The sequence below is a fragment of the Oryctolagus cuniculus genome, chromosome 17, assembly GCF_051225735.1.
Source record: "Oryctolagus cuniculus isolate XC-2025 breed Fujian yellow rabbit chromosome 17, ASM5122573v1, whole genome shotgun sequence".
In the NCBI taxonomy this organism is placed as follows: Eukaryota; Metazoa; Chordata; class Mammalia; order Lagomorpha; family Leporidae; genus Oryctolagus; species Oryctolagus cuniculus.
In genome coordinates this window covers 51,243,503-51,265,254 of record NC_142883.1, presented here as the reverse complement: position 1 = coordinate 51,265,254, position 21,752 = coordinate 51,243,503, and the positions used below count along the sequence as shown (strand labels likewise).

At 59.0% G+C, this 21,752-nt stretch overlaps 2 protein-coding genes across 17 annotated transcripts; both read right to left on the bottom strand.

Annotated features, from left to right (window-relative positions):
* Window positions 1-217: 217 nt before the first annotated feature.
* Window positions 218-4,379, bottom strand: SPAG7 (sperm associated antigen 7). 2 transcript variants are annotated; one of them, XM_002718833.6, is made up of 7 exons: window positions 4,286-4,379; window positions 1,705-1,772; window positions 1,449-1,537; window positions 1,239-1,323; window positions 1,035-1,124; window positions 785-941; window positions 218-652 (listed from the first exon to the last, which is right to left on the bottom strand). In XM_002718833.6, exons 1-7 carry the CDS (start codon window positions 4,368-4,370, stop codon window positions 543-545), a joined length of 684 nt encoding a protein of 227 aa, XP_002718879.1. In that variant the 5' UTR covers window positions 4,371-4,379; the 3' UTR covers window positions 218-542. The 2 variants fall into 2 exon arrangements, with proteins under 2 accessions (XP_002718879.1, XP_089174401.1); XM_089318275.1 differs by lacking the exon at window positions 4,286-4,379 and adding an exon at window positions 1,902-4,030.
* A 121-nt stretch (window positions 4,380-4,500) lies between these two features.
* CAMTA2 (calmodulin binding transcription activator 2) lies at window positions 4,501-21,511 on the bottom strand. Of its 15 annotated transcripts, none has more exons than XM_008270835.5 (23): window positions 21,375-21,511; window positions 19,960-20,054; window positions 19,721-19,869; window positions 18,583-18,650; window positions 18,366-18,501; window positions 17,785-17,871; window positions 17,412-17,565; window positions 16,753-16,887; window positions 15,233-16,182; window positions 14,057-14,183; window positions 11,626-11,760; window positions 9,822-9,937; window positions 9,017-9,201; window positions 8,645-8,723; window positions 8,267-8,489; window positions 7,783-8,075; window positions 6,640-6,836; window positions 6,244-6,427; window positions 6,005-6,076; window positions 5,875-5,895; window positions 5,581-5,750; window positions 5,421-5,495; window positions 4,501-5,341 (listed from the first exon to the last, which is right to left on the bottom strand). In XM_008270835.5, the coding sequence occupies exons 2-23, from the start codon at window positions 19,988-19,990 to the stop codon at window positions 5,278-5,280; spliced, it is 3,651 nt and encodes a 1,216-aa protein (XP_008269057.1). In that variant the 5' UTR covers window positions 19,991-20,054; window positions 21,375-21,511; the 3' UTR covers window positions 4,501-5,277. The 15 variants fall into 15 exon arrangements, with proteins under 15 accessions (XP_008269057.1, XP_008269058.1, XP_008269061.1 ...); XM_008270836.5 differs by having other exon boundaries at window positions 17,785-17,856; XM_008270839.5 differs by having other exon boundaries at window positions 19,721-19,824.
* Window positions 21,512-21,752: the final 241 nt, after the last annotated feature.

The following is a 21,752-nucleotide window of genomic DNA, read 5'->3' as shown; positions in this document are numbered from 1 at the left end:
GATGAGAGATGTCTCTCTCTGCCTTTCAAATAAAATAAATAATAATAAAAAAAGTTTAAATGCTGTTTCTTATAAATCCCTATGATAAGGGCTACTAACTAGCCACCTCTGGCCTACTCTAACAACAATTTCACACTCTTCTACCTTAAAACGATTCCTCTTCCTTTCTGCCAGGAGCTCCAGGACCCACCTTTCTGAGTACAAAAAAATTAGGACGTTGGGTCAAACAGTGTTTATTGAATGTAAAGTAACCCCAGCCCCATGGGGTAGAAAATTCTAGGGAGAACAGAGAATAATACAGATTAAATACCCACCTGCACATTCACTCACTCACTCACACACACACACGCACACACACACACACACCACAGACATGCACACTCCAACAGTGACAGATTAAACACCTGCTCCCCCAAGTCCGAGCGGCAGCTGGTAGGGGGTGGTTCAGAGATGGGGCTCTAGGATGGATTCTAATAGCAGCAGCCTTGTCCTTCCCTGTCCCCCGTCCTCCCCCGGGGGTCAAAGGGAGCCGGGTGGGGTGCCTAGGAGGTGGGTGGCAACTCTTCCCCGCTCTGCCGCAGGCGCTTCTTGGCTCGGATCTCATTCATGGCCTCTTCGATGGAGCGCGTGTCCCTCTTGTTGGCCACGGGCACTGGGGGCAGGGGGAAGGATGGGAGAGCCTAGGAGCCCTGTGCCTCAGCCCCCTCCCCGCCCCCCACACCGTAGCGCTTCTCCCCGCCCTCCCCAGCCCAGCCCAGCCCAGCCCAGCCCAGCGGGGTCTCACCACAGCCATAGGTCTTGTTGGCCTGCAGCATGTGCGCTGCATCCTTGGCTGCTCCCTTGCCAATGAGGTGGCTGTACTTGTCCTTGTAGTCACTGGCGGGGTTCACCACCACGGGTCCCCGCTGAGCCGCCTCCTCCTCCTCCCGCTGGGCCAGCTCCTAGGGGTGCAGAGTGGAGCCCTGGTGCTCAGGGGCCGGACCCCAGACCTGGGCGGGAGGCTGCAGGCCTCTGGTGACCCAGGCACGGCTCACCTTCAGCCTCCGCTTCTCCTCAGCTTTCTGGGGATCCCATTCCTCCCCGCGGCGGTAGGAGTCCAGCTCTTCATCCGAGGGTGCAAACTCCTGGGGAGGAACGGAACAGAGGTTCAGAGGTCACAAACACATTTCATCTCCTTGGCCTCCCAGGGTGGGGCGGGCTGCGCAAGGAGGCGGGAGTGAGGAACCCAGGCCTTTCACCTTTTTGAAGATCATGACATAGCGACAGTCATCATCTTCCCCGAAGGAGAAGGAGGTCAGGCCGGCCACTTCCACCACGTCGTGTCTGCGAGAGGTGGCACAGGGGCAAGCGTCTGTTGGGGCCGCGGCCTCCTTTCCAGGAGCCCCTGTGGCCCTCTCGTGCCCCCCAAGAGACCCCACTTCCTGCCTCCCCACCCCGGTGACACTCACAGTATGCTCCTCTCTATCTTGTTCATTGGCTGAAACTTTTTCTTGATCTGCCCACTGTCCTGGATGAAATCTGACACCTCTTTCTCCATCTTGGGAGAGGGAAAGGGAAAGAGATGTGAGATGACGGCCCTGCCCCAGGAGCCCTGCCCCTTCCCCCGCCTCTGTGCCGCCGGCTTCCTTCCGGCCTTCACTTCAGACGCGTTCAGGACGGCGGGCCCCAGCCCTCCCATCCTCACTCCCCTCCGGCTGTTCTCACCCTTCTACGGAACTCCAGTTTCTGCTGTTTGTCTTGCTCCTGCAGTTTCTTCAGGCGGGCAGCCTGCTCTGGGGGTGAGAAATGGCAGCGTGAGGCCAGGCCTGGGAGCATTGGGGGGGGGGGGGCAGACGCCTGATGTCCTGCGGGAGGGGTCAGGCTGGGAAGGCAGGATCACCATTGACTCGCCAAGCACTTACTGATGGTTACTATGCACCGGGTGCCGCGCGAGGCCCAGGTGCACCAAGATGACTAAGACACAGCTTTGCCCTTCAAGAGCTCCCAGCTGGGGCCAGCTCATGGCGCGGTGGGTGAGCTGCCACTTGTGACGCCAGCATCCAGTTATCGGAGTCACGGCTGCTCTGCTCCCGATTCGGCTCCCTACTAGTCTGCCTGGGAAGGCAGTGGAAGATGGCCCAAAGTACTAGGGCTCCTGCCATCCAAGTGGTAGACCCGGATGGAGCTCCTCGCTTCAGCCTGGCCCAGCCCTGACCACTGTGGCCATCTGAAGAATGAACCAGCAGATGGAAGATCTCTCTCTTTCTCCCTCTCCCTTTCAAATAAATAAATCTAAAAAATAAAAATAAGATCTCACAGTTTAGTGCGAGGGACAGATATTAGATTCATGCGTAACCTATTTCAGAACCCCACCAAAGAACATCTGACACCTGCAACATGGAATGAACTCTGAGGCATGGAGACGGAAGGCAAACAGATGAAGCCCTGGCCTCAAAGGCTTTCATCATCTCACTGTGTACGTAAGAAAGGAGGAACTACTTAACTTCCCGTATTTTCCAACACCCACCCCCTACTTCTGCAGACAGGACGAAGACGAGATGGCTAAGGTGACACCCTTCTCCTGGGGGGTGTAGGGGTCCTCCACGTCAGCAAAAAGGAGCTTCCCCCCTTGGGCCTCTTAACTCTCCTCCCACCCTCCACAGGGGCCTTGGCCTCTGCGGGAGGGGTATGTCCACTCCTCCCATCCTCCCCCAGGTGACTTCACTGCCTCCTGGGGCGCTGGCACAGGCCCCTCGGGTCCTTCCTCCACAGGACCTGCCTGCACCCGGCTGCACTGACCCACTTCCTGTTTTCCCAGTCACCCCGTGCCTCCTCACTTCTTCCTCTGGGCGCCAAGCACCTGCTAAGAACTAACCGGCACTTTGCGTCTGTCTCCCCTACCTGGAAGGCGGGGTCCCTGGTCATCTCCTGTCCCTTATCCTCTGTGCCCCAAGGCCTGCTCGCCTCTGACCTCGTGACTACCAGAGCAGCCCATCCCAGCCAGCGACTGGTCTCTAACTGGTTGTCAAGTCTTTTGTTGTGCATCAGGAGAGGTGGCATTAGATTATGGTTAAGAACAAAGACGTGCCGGCCACACCTGGGTTTGTAACTCCGCCACTTCCTAGCCGTGTGACCTCTGGCAAGTGACTAAACTCTGACACGGGCACTGTCAGCTGCCTCCAGTCATCCCCACCTGAACGGTCACCTGAGCGCTCGTTTCCGGTACGCCCCTTCCTCCCTCAGAGCTTCCCCGAACTCCTATCTCCGCCTGCAACACGGCCCCCCGGAATCAACTATTCGGCTTTCCACTCCATGTAGACCAGATCAGGGCCCCCAAGTACGCTCCTATTTCGCTTTCAGGGCACGTATTAAGCTTCTGCGTGGTCACTTTCTCGAGGCGCGTCTCGGCCCCGACTGTGGGCGCCCTGAGGGCATCCCTAGCCGCCTAGCAGGCGTTCGGCGAAGAAGGCAGCAGCCAGGGATCCCTGTGAAGGCAGCCAGCCTGCCCTGGGTCCCCTTGGGGCTCGTGCACGGTCGCGCCAAGGCAGTCCTTCCGCCAGGTTCATTAGCCCGCCGAGAGGCCTCCACCGCCCGCCGGGCCGCCCAGCCGGAGCCCGCCAGGCAGAGAAGACTACGGCCGATCAGACCCGGCAGAGCAGTCCCACCCCCCAGTCGGCACCCTGGTCCGCCCGGGCAGCTAGGGAACCTAAAGCAACGGACGGGAGAAGCGCCGCAGGAGAGAGGTCCGGGGGGTGAAGAAGATACGGGGTTACAGCCAGCGGGAGGAGCAGGAAGGCAGGCGACCCAGCAGCCAGTGGGAGGTGCTGAGGGCGGGTCCAAAAGGGGCAGAGCCTTGAGTCTAGAAAGCCAATAGAAATAAAAGGATCGTGGTTGGGCGTGTCCTACATCCAATCGGAATACAGATGGAGGTGGGCGGGATGGGGACGCAGTCGAGTACAACATTCTCCAATCCAAAGAAGGGACGAGAGGGCGGAGGGGTTGGAGTCGCGCAACCAATCAGAGAACGCCATCAGCAGACAGGCGGGGCCATCTGCTAATTAGAAACAAGGACTGAAGAAGGCCTTCGCAGGGAAAAGAGGCGGGAGGCCGGAGCTAGACGTCAGACAGCCAATCATCGTCCGCTAAGAACAGTGGGCGGGTCGCAGCCCTTTTAGGGACTCTGAGGGTCTCCGAAGGGGCCTGTGAGGGGTCTTTTAGGGGTCAGCAAGCGGCGTTGTCTAAAGAGGGAAGAGTGCAGCCCTGCGAACCGGGCGAAGAAAGGCGGTTGTGAATGCGGGGGCCTCACCTCTGGCCTTGCGCCGAGTCTCCTGGTCTCCGAGGCTGGGTGGCTTCTCCATGGAGCTCAGGATGGAGCCCAGTAGGTCCGCCATCTTGGGAGTGACTGAGAAGGGGCGGTGCGTCTTAAAGGGGAAGGCGCAATGCCTTTAAGGCCGGAAACGCGTCGGCGGCGGAAAACCCGGCGCCCGCCCCGCCCCCCGTAGACAGACGCCGGAGGCTGGCTGGTGCAGCGATGTTTAATGGCAATTCGTAGAAACCAAGCCCATGCACAAGTAGAAAGTGCTCGTGGAGCCGGCAGGAGGCCCCCGCCGCGCAGCCCTCCCCGCGGCGCCTTAAATAGATTCTTCACTATACTCTGTATGTTACAGTATGTACAGGCCCCCTCCCCTCGGGGGCGGGGGCGGGACTCCGCCGCGCGTTCCTGGGTGCGCCCCCTCCCCTCCGGCCCCGGGCGGCCGGAGTCGGGGTGGTGGGGGGAGACGGGGGCCGCGGGGGGAAGGGCACGGACGCAGACATGCGGAGTCGGGGTCGGGGTCGGGGTCGGGGTGGTCGGGACCGGGGCTGGGATCGGGGCGCGCGCAGCCAGGGCGGAGGCGGGGGCCGAGGCGGATACATTCAGAGACGCGTCGAACAAATAAATAAGGCAAGTCGGGAGGGGGCCGAGTCGGGCGCAGGCAGGGGGGCGTGGAGGTCACAGCGGAGGATGCAGGCGTGTGGGGCGAGGTGGAGGCTGGAGGCCCACGGGGAGCTCCGGGAGCCGGGGAGCGGGCGAGGTGGAGGCTGGAGGCCCACGGGGGGTTCCGGGGCCGGTGGCCGAGAGGGGAGCGGGCGAGGTGGAGGCTGGAGGCCCACGGGGGGTTCCGGGGCCGGTGGCCGAGAGGGGAGCGGGCGAGGTGGAGGCTGGAGGCCCACGGGGGCTCCGGGGTCGGTGGCGGGGAGAGCTGCCGACGGGGGGTGGGGGGCTGCCCCGCTCTGGGAAGCCTCGTCCCCGCGGGGTGGTCAGGTGGCCAGTCCCGGCTGCGGAAGCCCTTCCAGCTCCTGGTTCTGCTTCAGTTCCCGCATCCTGCGGAAACACAAGGAGTCAGGGGTGCAGCGGGCCCGGGGAGGCGCAGGGCCGAACCCAGCGCGGGGCGGAGGGGCACCTGTGTCGGCAGCGCCGCAGGAACCTCATGATCTTCCGGGCTGCCTGGTCCTGCTTCTTGGTGAGGAAGGAGCCTCTGGGGGAGGGAGAGAAGAAATAAAGATGGGGACGCACAGAGCACGCGGGCAGCCCGCGCCCGGGCCCCCGGAGCCCGGCCGTACTTGCTGCGGGCAGGCAGGGCGCCCGCGGGCCGGTGGCGGTAGGAGCGGTAGTGCTGCTGGATGAGCACAGCCGCCCGGCGGCTCTGCTGAAAGCGCTTCTGCTCGTAGTAGCTGCGGAACTTGCTCTGGATCAGGATGGCGGCCTGGGTCATCTTCTTATAGAGCGCGAACTGCAGGGTGGGGAGGAGGGAGAGGGGCTGACTAGGAGAGAGGAGGCCAGGCCCCCGAGGACCACCCCCAGGTCAGGCTGATGCAAGTCTGGACAACCTCACACCCAGGCCTCAGGCCTGATACCTTAAGTGCAATCCAGGTCAGCTTGTGGAGAGAGAAGGGGAGTTAGGGCCCGGCAGCCTTCGCAGTGCTCTGGGCCGGGATGGTGTGTGAGGGGTGGCTGCCCACCAGCCTTGCCAGAGAAGGGTCTCACCTGCTTGTACTTGCGGTAACAGCGCTGGATCACAGCCGCTGCCACCTCCTGCTGCTCCTTCAGCCGCCGGCCCTGCGGGGAGGGAGGGAGGCTCAGCACCTCGCCGTCCACCTGGTGGACATCTGATCTGTGCAGCCTTCCTCACTGGGTGACTGACTGCTCTGTCCAAAGGCCCTGGAAGCCCACCATCTCCCTTCACCCAAGGCTGTGTGAGTCACTGTAAGGACCGTGGCCCCGACCTTGTACTTCCGGAAGGCCGTCTGGATGACTCTGGCTGCCTCGTACAGTTCCCGCTGCTCGTGATCCGACAGCGTCAGCAGAGCAAAGTCACTTTCCATCTTGCCACTGGTAGATGCCGAGAGAAATTCTGCCCAGGAGGGTGCTGGGGGGACAGCCAGGCGCCCTCGCTCGAAGGGCAGGTCACTGCAGGGAGCGGGAGAGGAAGGTCAGGGAGCTTCCAGAGCCCCTCTTCTCCCACCCAGGATGGCCGTGAAGCAGCAGCCATCAGCCAGTCAGTTCCCTTCTCACAGGCCCTGGGCCTCAGCCAAGATGGAGCGTTGGCTGTGGGAAGTCTGTTCCCTCCCCTTCATCCTCCCTTTGTAGAAGACTCCAGGGGCTCTGTCTGAACTGGTCACCTGGGAGGGGCTGAGCTGGGGAAGTGGTCCACGTTCTCCAGGTAGCTGGCCAGCCAGGACATGGTCTCGCTGAGCCCCACAGCCCCTGTCCGCTCCCGCATGGAGGCTCCCACGTCAGGCAGCCCCACGAAGTCCTCACGTTTAATCCGCTCTGGTGTGGCTTCAATGATCTGCTTGGCCAATGAGATCATGTCCACCTGGATGAAGGGACAGGCTGGATGAGCCCTGAGGGTCACTCACTGCCAGATGTTCTGTCCTGCCAAAGCTCTGAGTTCTGTTGGCTCCCCATCTGCCTGCTCCTCTCACCACCAGACGCTGAGGCCTCCGGGACTGTGCCTCTGTTGACCCTGTCCCTGGCCACTGTCCCAGACTCATTCATACATACTTACGGGGCTCCCACTTGGGGGTCCTGCTCTGAGAATCTAGGATAGGAAGGGCGTGTTCCAAATGGGGTTTTGGGAGCTGAGCAGGTGAAGAATTTGCTGCCCTTCCATGCCAGTCACCCAGTGCCCTACCTGGGCCTGCCCCCGGCCAGCTGACCAGCACCTTCTACGTCACAACCCCACCCCCTTCAGCTCTCCAAGAACCAGCCTAGTGCTTGCCAACCACATGACAGCCCGGTGACCGGCTCCTGCCAGGCCTTTGTTCCTGCAGCATTCCTCCTGGAGTTCTTTGTTTTGTACTTACACTGCTACCCAAATACCACTCCGTTAGCCTCTCAAAAGCAGGTGTGTCCCCAGATACTAGGAGAAAGGTACATGGCTACACGTGAGGGTTCACTTTTTCTTAGCCTGTACCATATGCACACCTCTGCCGCCCAGGTCACTGCCAGACACTTCTAACCACCCCTGTCACTCCACACATCTCCAAGCTGCCTCCCAAGGGCCTTATCCCTTCATGGACTGACCAGTTACCCCTATAACAGCTCTCCCTGAAGATATTCCCAGAATTTTTATACTCTTTGCTTATGACTTTTGAGTCAGAGTAAAAGGAGCTAAAACATAGGGTTGCCTGGCCTGTCCAAAATGAGAGGAAATGGCTTGTTCTTACCAAACCAAAGCCAGACTCTGATCCTGCTTCGTGAAACAATCTGCCTCCCCCACCCCGCTTCCAGCTCCCAGCTCCCACCACCACAAGCAGTACCGGGATCACATCCACAGCCCGAGTGCTGTCGGCGTCCTCTGGAGCAGCCCCGTCGTCTACAGCTGGCTGCAGGGCGGGAGGGGAGGCTGGAGGCCCTTTGGGGTTGGTGGCCTCGTAGTCCATGAGGAGCAGGGGGGCCTCTGGACCTCCAGAGGAGAGCTGGCCTGGGACCATCTCCACCATTGCAGTCTCAGAGGCTGGCAGAGGACTGCCATCGGGGGCACTAGAATAGGCTGACGTGACGGAGAACGTGCCATCCGACAGCTCCGAGGGTGAGGACACGCTGCTCAGACCTGTGAGGGGAGGGAAGTAGGTGAGGCAGGAGGAGCCAGCAGCCATCCCTCGTCTCCTACCTCCATCCGTGTCCTCACACTCTGTTCTCAGTTCCTGTTACCACCCCCCCATTCTGTCTCCCACTGTTGGACTTTGACCTGTTCTATCCTTGTACCCACATCCTCTCAGAAACACCAGGGGCAGCCCTCACCAGTGTCCGGGCTGGAGGAAGGTGGTGAGAGGGCGAGCGGGGGCTCAGCTGAGGCCTCCTGTCTCTGCAGTTCCTCAAGGCAGCGGGCCAGACGCACGTGACCACGGGAATGAGCCACGGCCAGTGGCAGACGGCCCAGAGAATCGGGAATGCTCAGTGCTTGTCGGTTCCACCGGAAAAGGAGCACAGCAGCTTCCAGGTGTCCCAGGGCGCAGGCCCACATCTGAGGAGCGAGGCAGGACGGGAGAAGGGGGCATTGAGGCTGACCAGGTCTTCAGACCCTGGCCCTCCCCACTCTCCCCTCACCTCCCTCAAAATGTCTTCCCCTTGCAGTACTGTGCCCCTTGCCCACTGCCTGTAGGCGCCCAGCAACCTCACCAGAGGGGTGCAGGAGAAATGATCCACGTTGAGCGGGTCAACCTCTTGCTCTAAGTCCAAGCTTCCAGTCTCCACACTCCTAGGGGGTTTGGGAGGGGGGCAGCAGAGCCCGGTCAGGGAGACAGAGTGGGAGCATTGAAAGAGCAGGGACCTGGAGGCAAGTGTCTAGAAGCCCCAACACCATGGGACGAGGCAGTCAGAGACTCGGGAAGCCCAAGTGTTCAGTGGGTCAGGATATTAAAATTCCCCAAATCGCCAGTCCTCTCCCAGTCCCTCCCCCTCATGGCGATGACACCAGCTCCCCTGTGGCAGGGTTGGGGGTGTCCTCCATCCCAGTGACTGTCCTACCCCCTCCCTGCTGCCCTTGCTCACCGCCACTGGCTCAGGGTCTCGATGAGGCGGGCGTAGCCCTGGGCAGCAGCCAAGTGCAGAAGGCTCATGCCCCGGAAGGGGCTCCCGTGGGCCAGGCGTTCAGGGCCCCTCCAAGTGGAGCGTGGGATCATGCTCTCCACCAAGACCACCACTCGTGCCTCGAACCCGGGCCCTTGGCCTTCATCCTGTGGTATACACACCCTTAGGCATACACCTGGGCATCTGGTTCCTGGGCTTGGGATGGCCTTGGCCACCCTACATCTGTCCTCCCAGCTTCTTGTTCTTGTCACACTTCTCTAGGTTCCCACCACCCAGACCTCTGGCAGCCCACCAGTTGCCCCAGTTCCATTCCTGGGTGGCCTGTGTGTCCCCCACTCCTCCAGCCAGCCTGGCAGCCAGGCCTCACACACCCTTGCCCACGGCTCAGATTACTGCCACGGCCACATGTGGCTCGTCCCCCTCAGGAGCCAGCGTCTTTTCACAGCCTTTCCCTACCTCTCTTCCTCCAGAGACTCAGGACCCATGCAGCTCTGAGCCCCAACTTTCCTGACCCCTTCCCCCACCCTCCCCTTTACCTCCACCCCTCTTCAGACCAGAAATAGTCTGAAGCCTGTCATGCCAAGAGGGTGCCCAGAATAGCCACTCTTGCCACGGGGTGGGGGTGGGAGCAGGATGACATCAGGGAGAGGGAGGAGGCCCGGCTGGGGACGGCTGTGAGAAGAGGAGAGTTGTCCACTAGAGCTGTTGGGTTTAGGCGGCCCTCCTGGGTCTCCCCGCACAGACCACCTCCCTCCCCATGGAATACCTGGATGGGAGGGGCCTCAGGACCCTGGCAAGGCACCTGCCCGGCTGCTGCGATCTCTGCCATCCGCTTCTCCATCTGCTCCAGCCGCTCCAGGATGGACATCCGGAACTGGTTGTCTGAGGGGGCACGGGTATGGAAGGCTGAGCGGGTGGGGCCTGGGTGATGCCCTGAACACCAAGACTGGACCTGTCCCAGGAGCTTGGAGGTGAGGATGCAGAATCATGTTCTGCCCTCCCTGCCCAAATGACTGCCCCTTTACTTGCTCACCTAAACTAAGCCCGCCAGGACTCATCCTTAAACCAGGCTGCTAATAGGACCCATGGATGTAGAGCCAGGATCCAGAACCAAAGCTGTTTCCTTCAAGACACAGATGGTGGGCATTCCCCCAAAGTCCACTCAGACCCCTACCACCCCAAATCACTTCCCTCATGCCTGCCCCCTGTGCTGGCCTTCTCCTGGGTGAAATGTTCCCACAGTTCTTGCCCTAGACGCTACCTTCGTCACCCATGCTGGGGCTGAAGGGCTCCAGGGTCCCTCCTCTTTGTTAACCACTGCCCAAAAGAGCTCAGGGATGGTGGTTTGAAAAGCACCACCCCCTCCTCCCGGCCCCCAGCAGCTGTCCACAAAGAGGATGGCAGGGGAGGGAAGGTGACAGAGATGGATAGCCATGTCCATTCCTCCTCCTCCCCTCAACTCCAAACACACACGCACACACACCCCGAGCTATATTCGGCCCCTCCCAAGATCAAACAGGGATAAGGAGGGGAGGCAGGAGGGCACCGGGGATGGGAAACAAGCACAGAGACACTGGATAGAAAAGGGTGATGGTGCGGAGGTGACAGTAGGGGAGGGAGTTGAGAATGATGAGCAGAAACCAAGGTATGACAGGGAAAGGAGAGAGGACACCAAGATAAAGTGGAGGAGACCAGCTAAAGGATGAAGGTGAGCCGGGGGAATAACAACAGGCAAGGAGAGGGCGAGGTGAGACACTGGCTCGTGAAGAGATGAGGAAGGGGGAGGCCCACAGGAGAGACAGGAAATAAGGCACTGAACAGTCACAGAGCACACGAGAGTAGACGGAGATGCCTGGCGACACCCCGAGGCCAGCAGGCTGCAGTGGTCAGAGACCACAGGCAGCTCCAAGAGCGAAGCAAGGAGGGCCCAGAGCCCTCGGAGAGAAAGAGTAGGGATGGAAGGAAACAGAGGCCGACCAAGAGGGATGACAGCAGAACTGAGAAACCAGACACCTGGGAGAAAAAGCGTGAAGCAAGGCCCAAGACAGCAGCAGGTGCAGACAGTTCTCCAAGTCACAGGAGAGATCACCCAGACTCAAAATGAATACACTACATTCACACACATCCGTGTCCGTGTGTGCATCTGTGTAACACTGGACATCACAACATCACTTCATCAAAATGGCTACTGCTCAATAGTAACACGAAACTTTCCTTTTCTACTTGGTGTTTCTCTAACTTCCAAAGTTTCCATGATGAACATCTGTCTTTATCATCAGGGAAAGAAACAACACATGTCAATGTGCATGTGTGTGTGTTCATATCTGGGCAGGCACAGTAGCTCTAGACCCTGTTCCTGCACTGGCCTCCTGACCTTCCTTGTCTAGATTCCATAGAACTGAGATAAAGAGGGATCTAAGATACACAAGGAAGAGAAGGTGAGGGAGTTGAAAACGCAGCGGTGAAGTGGAGGCTACGCGGTAGCCATGTGCGCCCTGAGGGATCTGGGAGCATGTCATACTCAAAGGTTGTGGGGCCTGACACTTGGGGTCAGAGGGCTAGATACTCACCATCCAGGGACAACCAGTCAAGCTGAGTACTGGGCAGAGATAGGAACCGGCGGGCGCGATATTCAAAGAGCACAGAAGCAGAAAGGGGTCCTTCACGCCCTGCCACCTGCAAAGACACCAGCCCTACCTCATGGGCTGGGGAGGGCAGGATCAGCGAGAGGACCTCTCTTTCCCTGGCTCTTTCTCTGACCACCTGTGTCAGAAGCACAGTCACTCCATATTGGTCTCCCCCACTCCCCTGCTGTGGGCCAAGAGGTCGCTGGCTTCAGAGGTCTGGGCACTAACTGCAAAGGGGGTCCATTCCTTCAGGAACTTCATGCCTTCTATGGGCCAGAGACCCCACTGGATTCTAGCCCTGTCAAGAATGTTACTCAGCGGGGCTGGCACTGTGGCATAGCAGGTGGGGCTGCCGCCTGCAGTGCTGGCGTCCCATATGGGCAATGGTTCGAGACCCGGCTGCTCCACTTCTGATCCAGCTCTCTGCTATGGCCTGGGAAAGCACTGGAGGATGGCCCAGGTCCTTGGGCCCCTACACCTGCATGGGAGACCTGGAGGAGGCTTCTGGCTCCTGGCTCCAGATCAGTGCAGCTCTGGCCATTGTGGCCAATTAGGGTGTGAACCAGCAGGTGGAAGACCTCTATCTTTCTGCCTCTCCTCTGTGTAACTCTGACTTTCAAATAAACAAATAAATCTTAAAAAAAAAAAAAAAAAAAAAAGAATGTTACTCAGCCACAAGGTTTGCAAGCTGAGGGTCAAGAGACACCTATGGGCTGGCACTGTAGCACAGCAGGTTAAAGCATGGGCCTGTAGTGCCAGCATCCCATATGGGGACCGGTTTGAGTCCTGCCTGCTCCACTTCTGATCCAGCTCCCTGCTAACGCGATTGGGAAAGCAGTGGAGGATGGCTCAAGTGTTTGGGCCCCTGCACCCACGTGGGAGACCTGGAAGAAGCTCCTGGCTCCTGGCTTGGCCTAGCCCAGGTCTGGTCATTGCAGCCATTTGGGGAGTAAACCAGTGGATGGAAAACTTCTCTCTCTGTCTCTACCTCTCTCTGTAATGCTGCCCTTCAAATAAATAAAAATAAATCTGAGAGAGAGAGAGAGAGAGAGAGAACTAAATGTATGGACAGTTTGATGGTGAATAAATTTTTTGATCAGAGTCTAGAGGTCATGACCCACTACTAAGATGACAGTGGGGGCCAGCACAGTGGTGTAGTAGGCTAAGTCTCCACCTGCAGTGCCAGAATCCCATATGGGTGCTGGTTCGAATCCCAGCTGCTCCTCTTCTGATCCAGCTCTCTGCTAGGGTCTGAGAAAGCAGTAAAAGATGACCCAAGTGCTTTGGCCCTTGCAACTGCGTAGGAGACTCAAAAGAAGCTCCCGGCTCCTGCCTTTGGATTAGCTCAGCTACGGCTGTTGCGGCCATGTGGGGAATAAACCAGCAGATAGACAGACAGACAGAAAAGTCTTCTCTCTCTCTCTCCTTTTCTCTGTAACTCTGCCTTTCAAGTAAATAAATAAAATCTTAAAAAAAAAAAAAAAAGACGAAAGGGGAGCTGGCTGTCCAGGGAGAGCTGTGTCCAAGGGTCTCGATGTCTGTGGCTCTAAGGATGGAACCAGGCTCTGCTCCCATGACTAACGGCTGAGACTTGTTCTCACACCCAGCTTCATTCGTCTCCTCTCCTTTCCTACCATATATGGGTGGACGGGGCTGCCTTGACTGGGGAAGAGTAGTCTCACAGTAAAGACATCCACCTCTCTCTCCCGTGGTCCTTGGGGCCCCCATGGTAAGGCCGACTGTTGAAAGCAGGGTAAGAGGCAGGGTAAAGGCAGAAGGGTGGAGATGGGTGTAGACCAATGCTGTCCAACGGAAGTTTACACAGTGACAGAACTGTCCTAGAACTGCACTATCCAACAGGCTGTGCTGGCCACATGTGCTTTTTGAGCACTTAAATGTGGTCAGTATGACCTGGGAACTGAGTTTTACATTTTATTTAACTTCGCACAAATAGAAACATGTGGTTCAAGGCTACCATATTGGGCATCATAGGTCTAGGGGCAAATGTCCTTCAGAACCAAGACTGGTCAGAGGAGACCTACATCTCCCCCTTGTCATTCTCCCCAGACTGGAATAGCCACACAGCCTAGACAGACATTGGTCAAAGCCCTGACCTACAGGAGAGGTGGCCGAAGACCCAACAGAGGAAGAGAATTATCTAAGGTCGCCAGTTCTGGGACCAGGGCCCAGATCTTCCGACATCCAAGCCCAGGCTCCTCTACCTGCTGGGGGATGCCAGCCTCAGGACTGGGAGAGGTCCTTGTGCTCTCAGAACAACCATTCAGCTCCCAGTGCTGCCTGGGAGCCTGGAAACCCTGATCTGCCTTAACTGTCCACACACAGTCCCTTCCCCTGCCACTCCCAATCTCCATACCAGGACAGTAGCAGCGTAAGACACCAGGCTGGACAAGGGAAGCCGGCACGGCGATGTGGTCGAAGACACAGGAGTAATGCTCGGCGGCCTCTGTCCAAGGACCTGTGATGAGCACCTTGACCCCACCCTGCAGAGAGAAGGCAGAGAGCCACGTGATGGGGTTGGGTGTGCTTCCACTCATCCATTCAGTCATCTGCTCAAACCCTAACAAAGCATCTATCTACTTACATGTCAGGCCCTGTGCTAGAGTCAGGGGGGCACAGGGATGGATCAAGACCCTGTGAGGTGATACCAACTCATCTCCCTCCTCCCCAACCTCCCAGCCCAGTGCTAACCTGGTTCTACCAGAATCTTCTGAATCTGCCAGAAATGGGGAACTCAGGGAGTCTCCCCCAAGGCCATCAGGAGGAAGCCCTGCCCTTGGGCTGATTCACCCACTCTACTTCCTCCTTCCCCTCTCAGAGGAGGCGCAGAACAGAGCTTTACTGCTGGTCACTGTCTCGGGGCTACCCAAGGTCCGCCATCACATCCCTGCAGGGCTCTCTCTTCTCCAGGTTGAACAGCCCCAGGCCTCTCCCCCTGAAAAGTCACTAAGGGAATGAGGCCCCTGGGGAGACACAGAACCACATTAGCTAACTGAAGTTAGTTCCTGTGAGGACACAGGAACAGGGAAGCAGCTATGCTCTATGAAAAAACAGAGCCTGGTGGGGCCGGCACTGTGGGTAGTAGTTAAGCCTCCACGTGTGGTGCCTGCATCCCATATGGGTGCTGGTTCGTGTCCCAGCTGCTCCTCTTCCCATCCAGCACTCTGCTATGGCCTGCGAAAGCAGTAGAAGATGGCCTAAGTGCTTGGTCCCCTGCACCCACGTGGGAGACCCAGAAGAAGCTCGTGGCTCTGGACTGGCGCAGCTCCGGCTAGTACAGCCATTTGGGGAGTAACCAGTGGATGGAAGACCTGTCTCTCTGTCTTTCAATCTGTCTGTAACTCTGCCTCTCGAATAAATAACTAAAATATTTTTTAAAATAAGTTAAAAAAAGAAAAATAGAGCCTGGAAAGAGAACTAAGAAGCCAGGGAAACTAGGCCATAGTCTAAGAGCTGGGAGGTCTCACAGTTTGCTTTGGGGAGTCTGAAAACAGGGCAGAGGAACAAGAGAGAAGACAAGCCCGAGGCTCACCTCTGGGTAGGACCACTCTGGGGAGAAGTCCGTGATGGTGCTGAGTGCAGGCGAGAGCTGGGGGTTTGGGGCAGGGACGCTTGGAGCTTCATCGCTGATGAGTTCTCCCATAAGGTCTGGGAATGACGAAAGACCGAAGGGCTCCAGTTCGCTGGCTGTGCCAGGTCCTCCAAACAAGGCCTCCCCTCTTGCTCCCCTGCCTGCTGGCTCCAAAGGGGCAGGTGAGGGGGGGGACGAAGGAGGAGGTGAAGGTATAGGTGGGGCAGGCCCCTGGCCCTTGAGCTCTTCTCCACTGTCATCATCTTGGATGAAGAAGCAGTTTCCTCTTCTTCCACCTGCTCCTGACTGTGGAGGGGGACCCCGAGCAGCTGCCTGGGGCTCCAGGGCAGCAGCAGGCTCTAGGGCAGGACAAGGGGTATGGGCGGCCTCTGCCTCTGGGAAGTCTGGGCTCACTCCTTGCCCCCCTCCATATGTCTGGCCCCTCTGGGGGCTGTTTAGAAAACGATCAGGGTCAAAGGCAGGGCTGGGAGGAGCCGGTGGGGCAGAAGGCTCAGAGCCCACGACCACAGCCAAGCTCATGGGAGGCCTAGGATCAGCCTGGGGAGCCAAGTGCCTGGTGGGCGTCAAGCCCCCAGCACGCTGCTCCAGTCCCGTCAGGAGGAGGATGGCAGTGCCTCCTCTCGATGAACCCCCTCGAGAGGTGGGAGGGCTGGGTCTGACTTCTAGGGGTTCAGCAAAGCCTGAAGAAGAGGAGGAAGTGGAAGAGGAGGAGGAGGAGGATGGGGAGGTGTGTGCCTTGGGGAGCTCTGGGGGAAGTGGAGCTATCAGGGGAGGAGGCTCAGGAGGGTGAGGGTGGGGGATAGAGGTCAGGGTTAAAGCTCGGGGCTCCACTTTGGGAGAGATGATGCGGTGTTTCGTGCTGCTGCATTTGTGGGTAAGGCTCCCAGAACCTGGAGTGGAGAGGGATAGAGAGGAGAGAAGGGGTTAAGAACCGTGCTTCTCCAGACTTCCTTTCCCAGAAGCCTTTACAAAGTTATGTCTTGGGACCTTCCTGTAAGCCAGAGGTGTAGTACTGATTGTGGCCACTGGGAGGCATCAGAAATGCCTTCCACCAACCACCCTACTTCCCCTCAAAACAGGACTGGAGGACAGGACTGGAGGAACAGTGCAGGGGAGGGCTGCGGGGAGGCGCTGAGAGCAATAGGCAAATGCACAGAAAAAGGACAAAGGAACAGAACCAAGAGGGTACCAACAGAACAGACTACAGCTGCTTTTAATTGATGGTGCAGGGACAGGTATGGTTAAAGGTCAGAAAGCACAGATGTAGACTGACGGGAGCTGGGGCCAGTGTGTGCCCAAACGGGAAGGCCTCTGTTCATCTGGCCTTTCTGGGTCATGCAAAGGACTTGAAAATCAGCATGCAAATTCCAGCCAGGCAGATCAAGACAGATATCCCCTGGTTGGAGAAAGCGCAGTGTATCTAGACAGCAAGAGGGCTTCAGGGTCAGGGGGTAACTCACCAAGGCCCCCACTGCAGAGACAGGCATGGGTTCGGGGTGCAGGCTTGGCTGGGTGGGTATCCAAGATCTGCTGCACCAGCTGTTCCACAGAGAACTCATCTGTTCCATTCCCACAGCTCCACTTGATGCCATGGACTGGAGGAGAGTCAGAGGGAGTTGCTGTGGGACTCCCACAAAACAGCCCCCAAAACCTTGAAGTCTCCTTCAAGCACCTAACTTGCTCCAAGACCTCTGGTCAAGCAAACAGGCCAGCAGCCTCAAGACTGCTCAGATGGGGCCAGTGTTGTGGCACAGTGGGTTAAGATGAACCTCTGACACCAGTATCCCAGATGAGCTCCAATTCGAGTCCCAGCTGCTCCACTTTCAATCTAACTCTCTGCTAATGCTCCTGGGAAGGCAGCAGAAGATGCAAGTACCTGGACCCCTGCCACCCACAGAGGAGACCCGGATGAAGTCCCAGGCTCCTAGCTTCAGCCTGGCCCAGTCCCAGTTGTTGTGGCCATTTGGGGAGTGAACCAGAGGATGGAGGATCTCTCTTTGTCTCTCCCTCTCTCTCTGTAACTCTGCCTTTCTAACAAATAAATAAATAAATCTTAAAAAAAAAAAAAAACGCTCAAGCACTTTCCCCTTGGAGCTCTATCCTGGCCTTGCCGCCTTACACATGGGCTTCAGCTGTCCCAACAGCTCCTCCCGGGACCACTTCAGCCACTCTCGCCGGTCGCTGCTGATGGAACAAAAGATGGGGCTGCAGCCCTTTCCACAATCCTCCAGGGCTGGGACGTTCAGGTAGTGCACAAGGACGATGTCGGGGTTCTGGGAGGGCAAGGGAACACACAGCCATGGGGTTCTGGAGGCCACAGGCTCAGCTTCCTAGACCTTACTTTCTTCCTGGGTACCCCCCAGCCTGCCGCCCCCAATTTCAGGCTCTCTCCATCCCTCTCCCCAGAGCCTTTCCCTGCTGGGAACCTAATCATCCTTCCACTTCACCCTTTCAGACCCCAAGTCCCTGAGAGAGTCAGGCAGAGTCCTTACCTGGAGCAGCCAGTAGCAGCGCCGATGGAATGTGGGGACGATGGAAGAGTGAACGTAGCAGCCATAGAGACACTGCCAGGAGACAGGCTGGGGTGGGGGGAGGGCTAGTCTGCTCCCCAACTCTTCCTCTGTTCAGTCCCTTTGCAGGAATCCCAATCGTTCCACCAGTTCCTCTTCAACCTCCTCCCCACCCCCACAGAATCCCCACCCCTTTCAGATCCCAGCTGCCAGAGAATGGGGAACAGTGGGGCCGGGCCCACCGTTTGGGTCCGGGATTTGAGAAATGGGACTATCTAGAAGCCCGAGGGCAGAGAAGAATGCATCTGAGATGAGAGGCAATGATTTGGGGTGGAGAAACCCATGCTTAGAGCATTATTGCTTGGACCCTAAAGGAAATGCAAGAGAAGCGAGGGGGCTGGGCCTCCAAGACCAGGACGGCAGGGTCAGGAGGGAGAATGGGAAGCAGAGAATGGGCTGAGTGAGTGAGAAGGGAAGAGTGAGTGGGAGGCAGCGAGGCAGGGCCAGGTCCAGCCGAGGGTGGAGGGGCGGGAAGGGCGAGGGGCTGGATGCCCGGCTCTTACCTCCATGCCCTGGACCTTGAGCTTCATGTGGTCCTCGCGTGTGGTCTTGCCATCCTTCCGCTTCTTCCACAGGTAACCATCCTTCCGGTACTTCACCTTCTTGCGGTTGTACAGGATGATGGAGCCGTTCTGAGGCCTGAGGAGGGCAGGGGGGGCCTCTGGTTCTGTGAACAGAGACCAGGGCCCCGCCCCGCCTCACCTTGGGGCGCTGCCTCACCTTGTCTTTGGGGCACAGGACAGCCACTCATCGTGCTTCTCAAAGGTGATCAGGTAGGATGCAATCTCCTGCAGGAGAGGAGGCACTCAGGCGCGCAGCCCTTCTCCTGGTCACCCCTCAGGGCCTTACTCTGCTGAGGCTGTGTCCTGAATGTCCTGAACCCGGCGAGGCCGCTGCTTCCCCAGGAGTCTCAGGTCCCACCTCAGACAAAATTGAACCTTCTCTCCTACGCTTCTCTTGAGTGGAGCCTCTCTCTTGGGGCCAGGTCCAAGTTGCTCTTCGTCTCCTCCCCAGCCCCCATTTTACACACTGTGTATTATTTTACTCTCCCCCCATCCCAAGTTTGTGCCCCTTCAATGGTTTCACACTGCTAGGAATTCAAGACTTTTTTTTCTCAAAAAGGGATCAAACAATCTTTCTGTTTATCCATATTGCATGTAGCATTCCTGCCAGGTGGGGGCCGCTGGCTGCTCCCCTCACAGTCACTTCTGGCCTGTTTGTGGCCTACAAGCCTTTAGGGCCACAGGCACACCTCCTGTGTCTGGAAATCCTGGCCCTGTAAGCCACACCCCTTCCCAGAAGCTCCAGAGACCCGAGGAGCACCCTGGCCCCTCTGCTGGAGGCTCTACGGCACTTAGCAGTCTCATCCACACACACCCTCTTTTACAGCCAGTTCTAACAGAAGCCAATGATTATCGACCACCGACTACATCCAAAGCACTGAGCAGTTTAATACAAGGACTGTGCTCTCCAGAAACAGCCAGTAAAAAGCAAGGGCTCTGGAGCGTTAGATAAACTTCAGCACATGAGGGAAATCAGTTTCCTCACAACAACGTGAGAGGAGTAACAGTGCCTGCTCTGTAGCATCTGCAAAGAACTAAAGGAGATCCATGCAGGTCAAGCGCTCACTTGGCACAGTGCCTGGTATGGAAGAAAGACTGTCGAGGCCGTAGCTGTGGTTTTTACCCACGCTGGACACGGCAAGGAGAAGTGGGCTCCCACAGGTTCCCTGCCTTTGGGGCTCTCCCATGTCTCCTGAGAGCCTAGAACAGTCCTCTGCACCCGGGAAGACCCCCACTCGCCCTCCTCCCGCCCCCCAGGCCTTGCTGGACCCGCCTTCCCCAGGCTCCCGAGAAACCTCGTTTGTATTCCACCGTAGCCGCTCTGGAGGCAGCAGCGGGCAGCGAGGAAGACACTCCAGCAGCTTCTTGGGGAGAAAGATCTTCAGGTGGCGGCTGTTCTCTGAGGGAGTTGGAAGGGAGGGCTTCGTAAGCCAGCCCGGCGTCCCTGTGAGGGTCGGCCCAGAGTGTGGGGGAAACAGAAACCAAGGAGAGCAGGGATCCCCAGTGCAGGGACAACAGGGGGCTGTGAACTCACCGGCAACCTCGGTGGTGTCCTTGGTATTCATGGTGAGGGCTCCAGGGGGCAAGGTCACCCCCGGCCTGAGGGGCCGGGGGGAGGGGGAGTCTGTGCTGGGAAGGGAGAGAACAGGTCATGGCAGAAGCCTCTACATCATTAATCCAGGGTGAAGAGCATGAGGCGGGGTGGGGTGGAGTGCAGAACTAGGTCGTGACACCAGGGAAAGATGAGGGAGAGAGAGGAAGGGTCGTGACTATGTGACAGCCATACGTGTGCGGGGAACGGAGGTGAACCAATGTGAGTAGGAGACAGGACAGAATGGCCTGACCAGGAAAAACTGGGGAGGGTGGGGGAAGGGAGAAGGCTGCCGGGGCTGGGGTCTCAGAGGCCCTACAGCTAGGGCTCTTGCAGCCACTGGGGCTGCTGTGGGGTCAGGCCCTGGGAGGAGGGACTCCGGGCACCAGGTCCTTGGAGGATGGTTTGGCCAGAGAGCCTGGATGCTGGGGGAAGGGCAGGAGATTGGAGACAGTGGAGAGCTAGGCCTTAGAAGACACGCCCTGAGTTCCTTCTCTATTTGATTTTTCCAAGGGGAAGGGCAGATCTGATAACCGGTACCAAGCTACTCTCCCTCCCCCAGATTGGTCAGGCCCTGGTAGGATCTGGGTTAGACACCCACAGCTTAGCTTCCGGCTCTCAGGATGACCGCCTGCCCCAAGGCTGACAGTCCTCTCCACACTCCCCCTACCCAAGACCCCTTTTCCCCAAACGCCTCTGCCTCCCCGGGGCCTCCGGGCCTACTCCTTCCCCATCTACGCTCTGGCTCCAGCCTGAGCCCCCGCCCTCCTCGGGGAACAGATGGGAGCCGGAGGAGGCTCTCGGCGCGGGCTCGCCAGGTGTCCGGGATGCAGAGGGGGAGGAGGCCCGGCCGAGCTCGAGCTCGGCTGTGTGCAGCGAAGCTGGGGTTGGGGCAAGGACTCCGCCCCGGGGCGCAGGTGCGCAGTCCCGACTGGGCAGCCTGCCAGGGTGCGGAGCCGGAGCGGGTCCTGGGTGTGGGTCCGCGGGCGGCGCTGGACCCTGACACCCGGAGCAATGGGCGGCCCCCTACGGCGGGGTGGAGGTCTCCGGGGAACCTCAGAGGTGAGAGGGTCTCCCCGCATAGAGGATGTTCAAGGGAAGCCGCGGAACAGAGTCCGCGGGCGCGCTGGGAGTCGGGTGCGGGGTCCCCGGGACGGTCCCCGGCACGCTCAGGTCCGCCGTGGGGCCCTGCGGCGAGCGGCGCCCCCTGGCGCGGGGGAGGAGGACGGAAGCGGGGAGCGGGGGTGAGCCGGGAGGAGGGACGGTGGTCCCCGGCGCGGCGCTGCACGTCGGGAACGGGTGGAGCTGCGCCCCCTGGCGCGGGGGCGGAGAGGCGGGCGAGAAGCCCTGGCTCTTACCTCCCGGGGTCCCGCGGGTGACGGCGGCAGCGGCCATTCTACCCCTCACCGACCCCCCCCAGCGCCGGCTGACAGCGGCGTCCGACGTCACTGCGCACGGGGCGGAGCCTCCCAATTAAGGGGATGGGGGTCGGGAAGGGAACCTGGGGATCAGCACACGTGGGGTTCTGGGTGGGGCGCTGGGCGGAGGGACCCGGCTTCCCGGGCCCGCAGCCAGGCCGAGGGGACAGATCGCTGGGAAGTCCCTGCAGGGACAGGCGCGCTGAGGGGACGGGTTCCGGGGTCCCGGAGGCGGAAGCTCGGCCGACGGACGTGACTCCCGGTCCCGGAGAATGGGGTGGGGGCGGCGGTGCAGTGCTGGAACCCGAGGGGCTGGCG

Coding starts and splice junctions, on each gene's coding strand:
- SPAG7 (XM_002718833.6), bottom strand. CDS start 4,370: ATGGCGGACCTACTGGGCTCCATCCTGAGCTCCATGGAGAAGCCACCC. Junction 1,324..1,448: donor AAGATAGAGAGGAGCATACT/GTGAGTGTCACC, acceptor CACCTCTCGCAG/ACACGACGTGGTGGAAGTGG. Junction 653..784: donor CAACAAGACCTATGGCTGTG/GTGAGACCCCGC, acceptor CCCTGCCCCCAG/TGCCCGTGGCCAACAAGAGG.
- CAMTA2 (XM_008270835.5), bottom strand. CDS start 19,990: ATGAATACCAAGGACACCACCGAGGTTGCCG. Junction 18,502..18,582: donor TCCTGTGCCCCAAAGACAAG/GTGAGGCAGCGC, acceptor TGCCCTCCTCAG/GCCTCAGAACGGCTCCATCA. Junction 9,938..11,625: donor TGACTGGTTGTCCCTGGATG/GTGAGTATCTAG, acceptor GTGCCCCCTCAG/ACAACCAGTTCCGGATGTCC.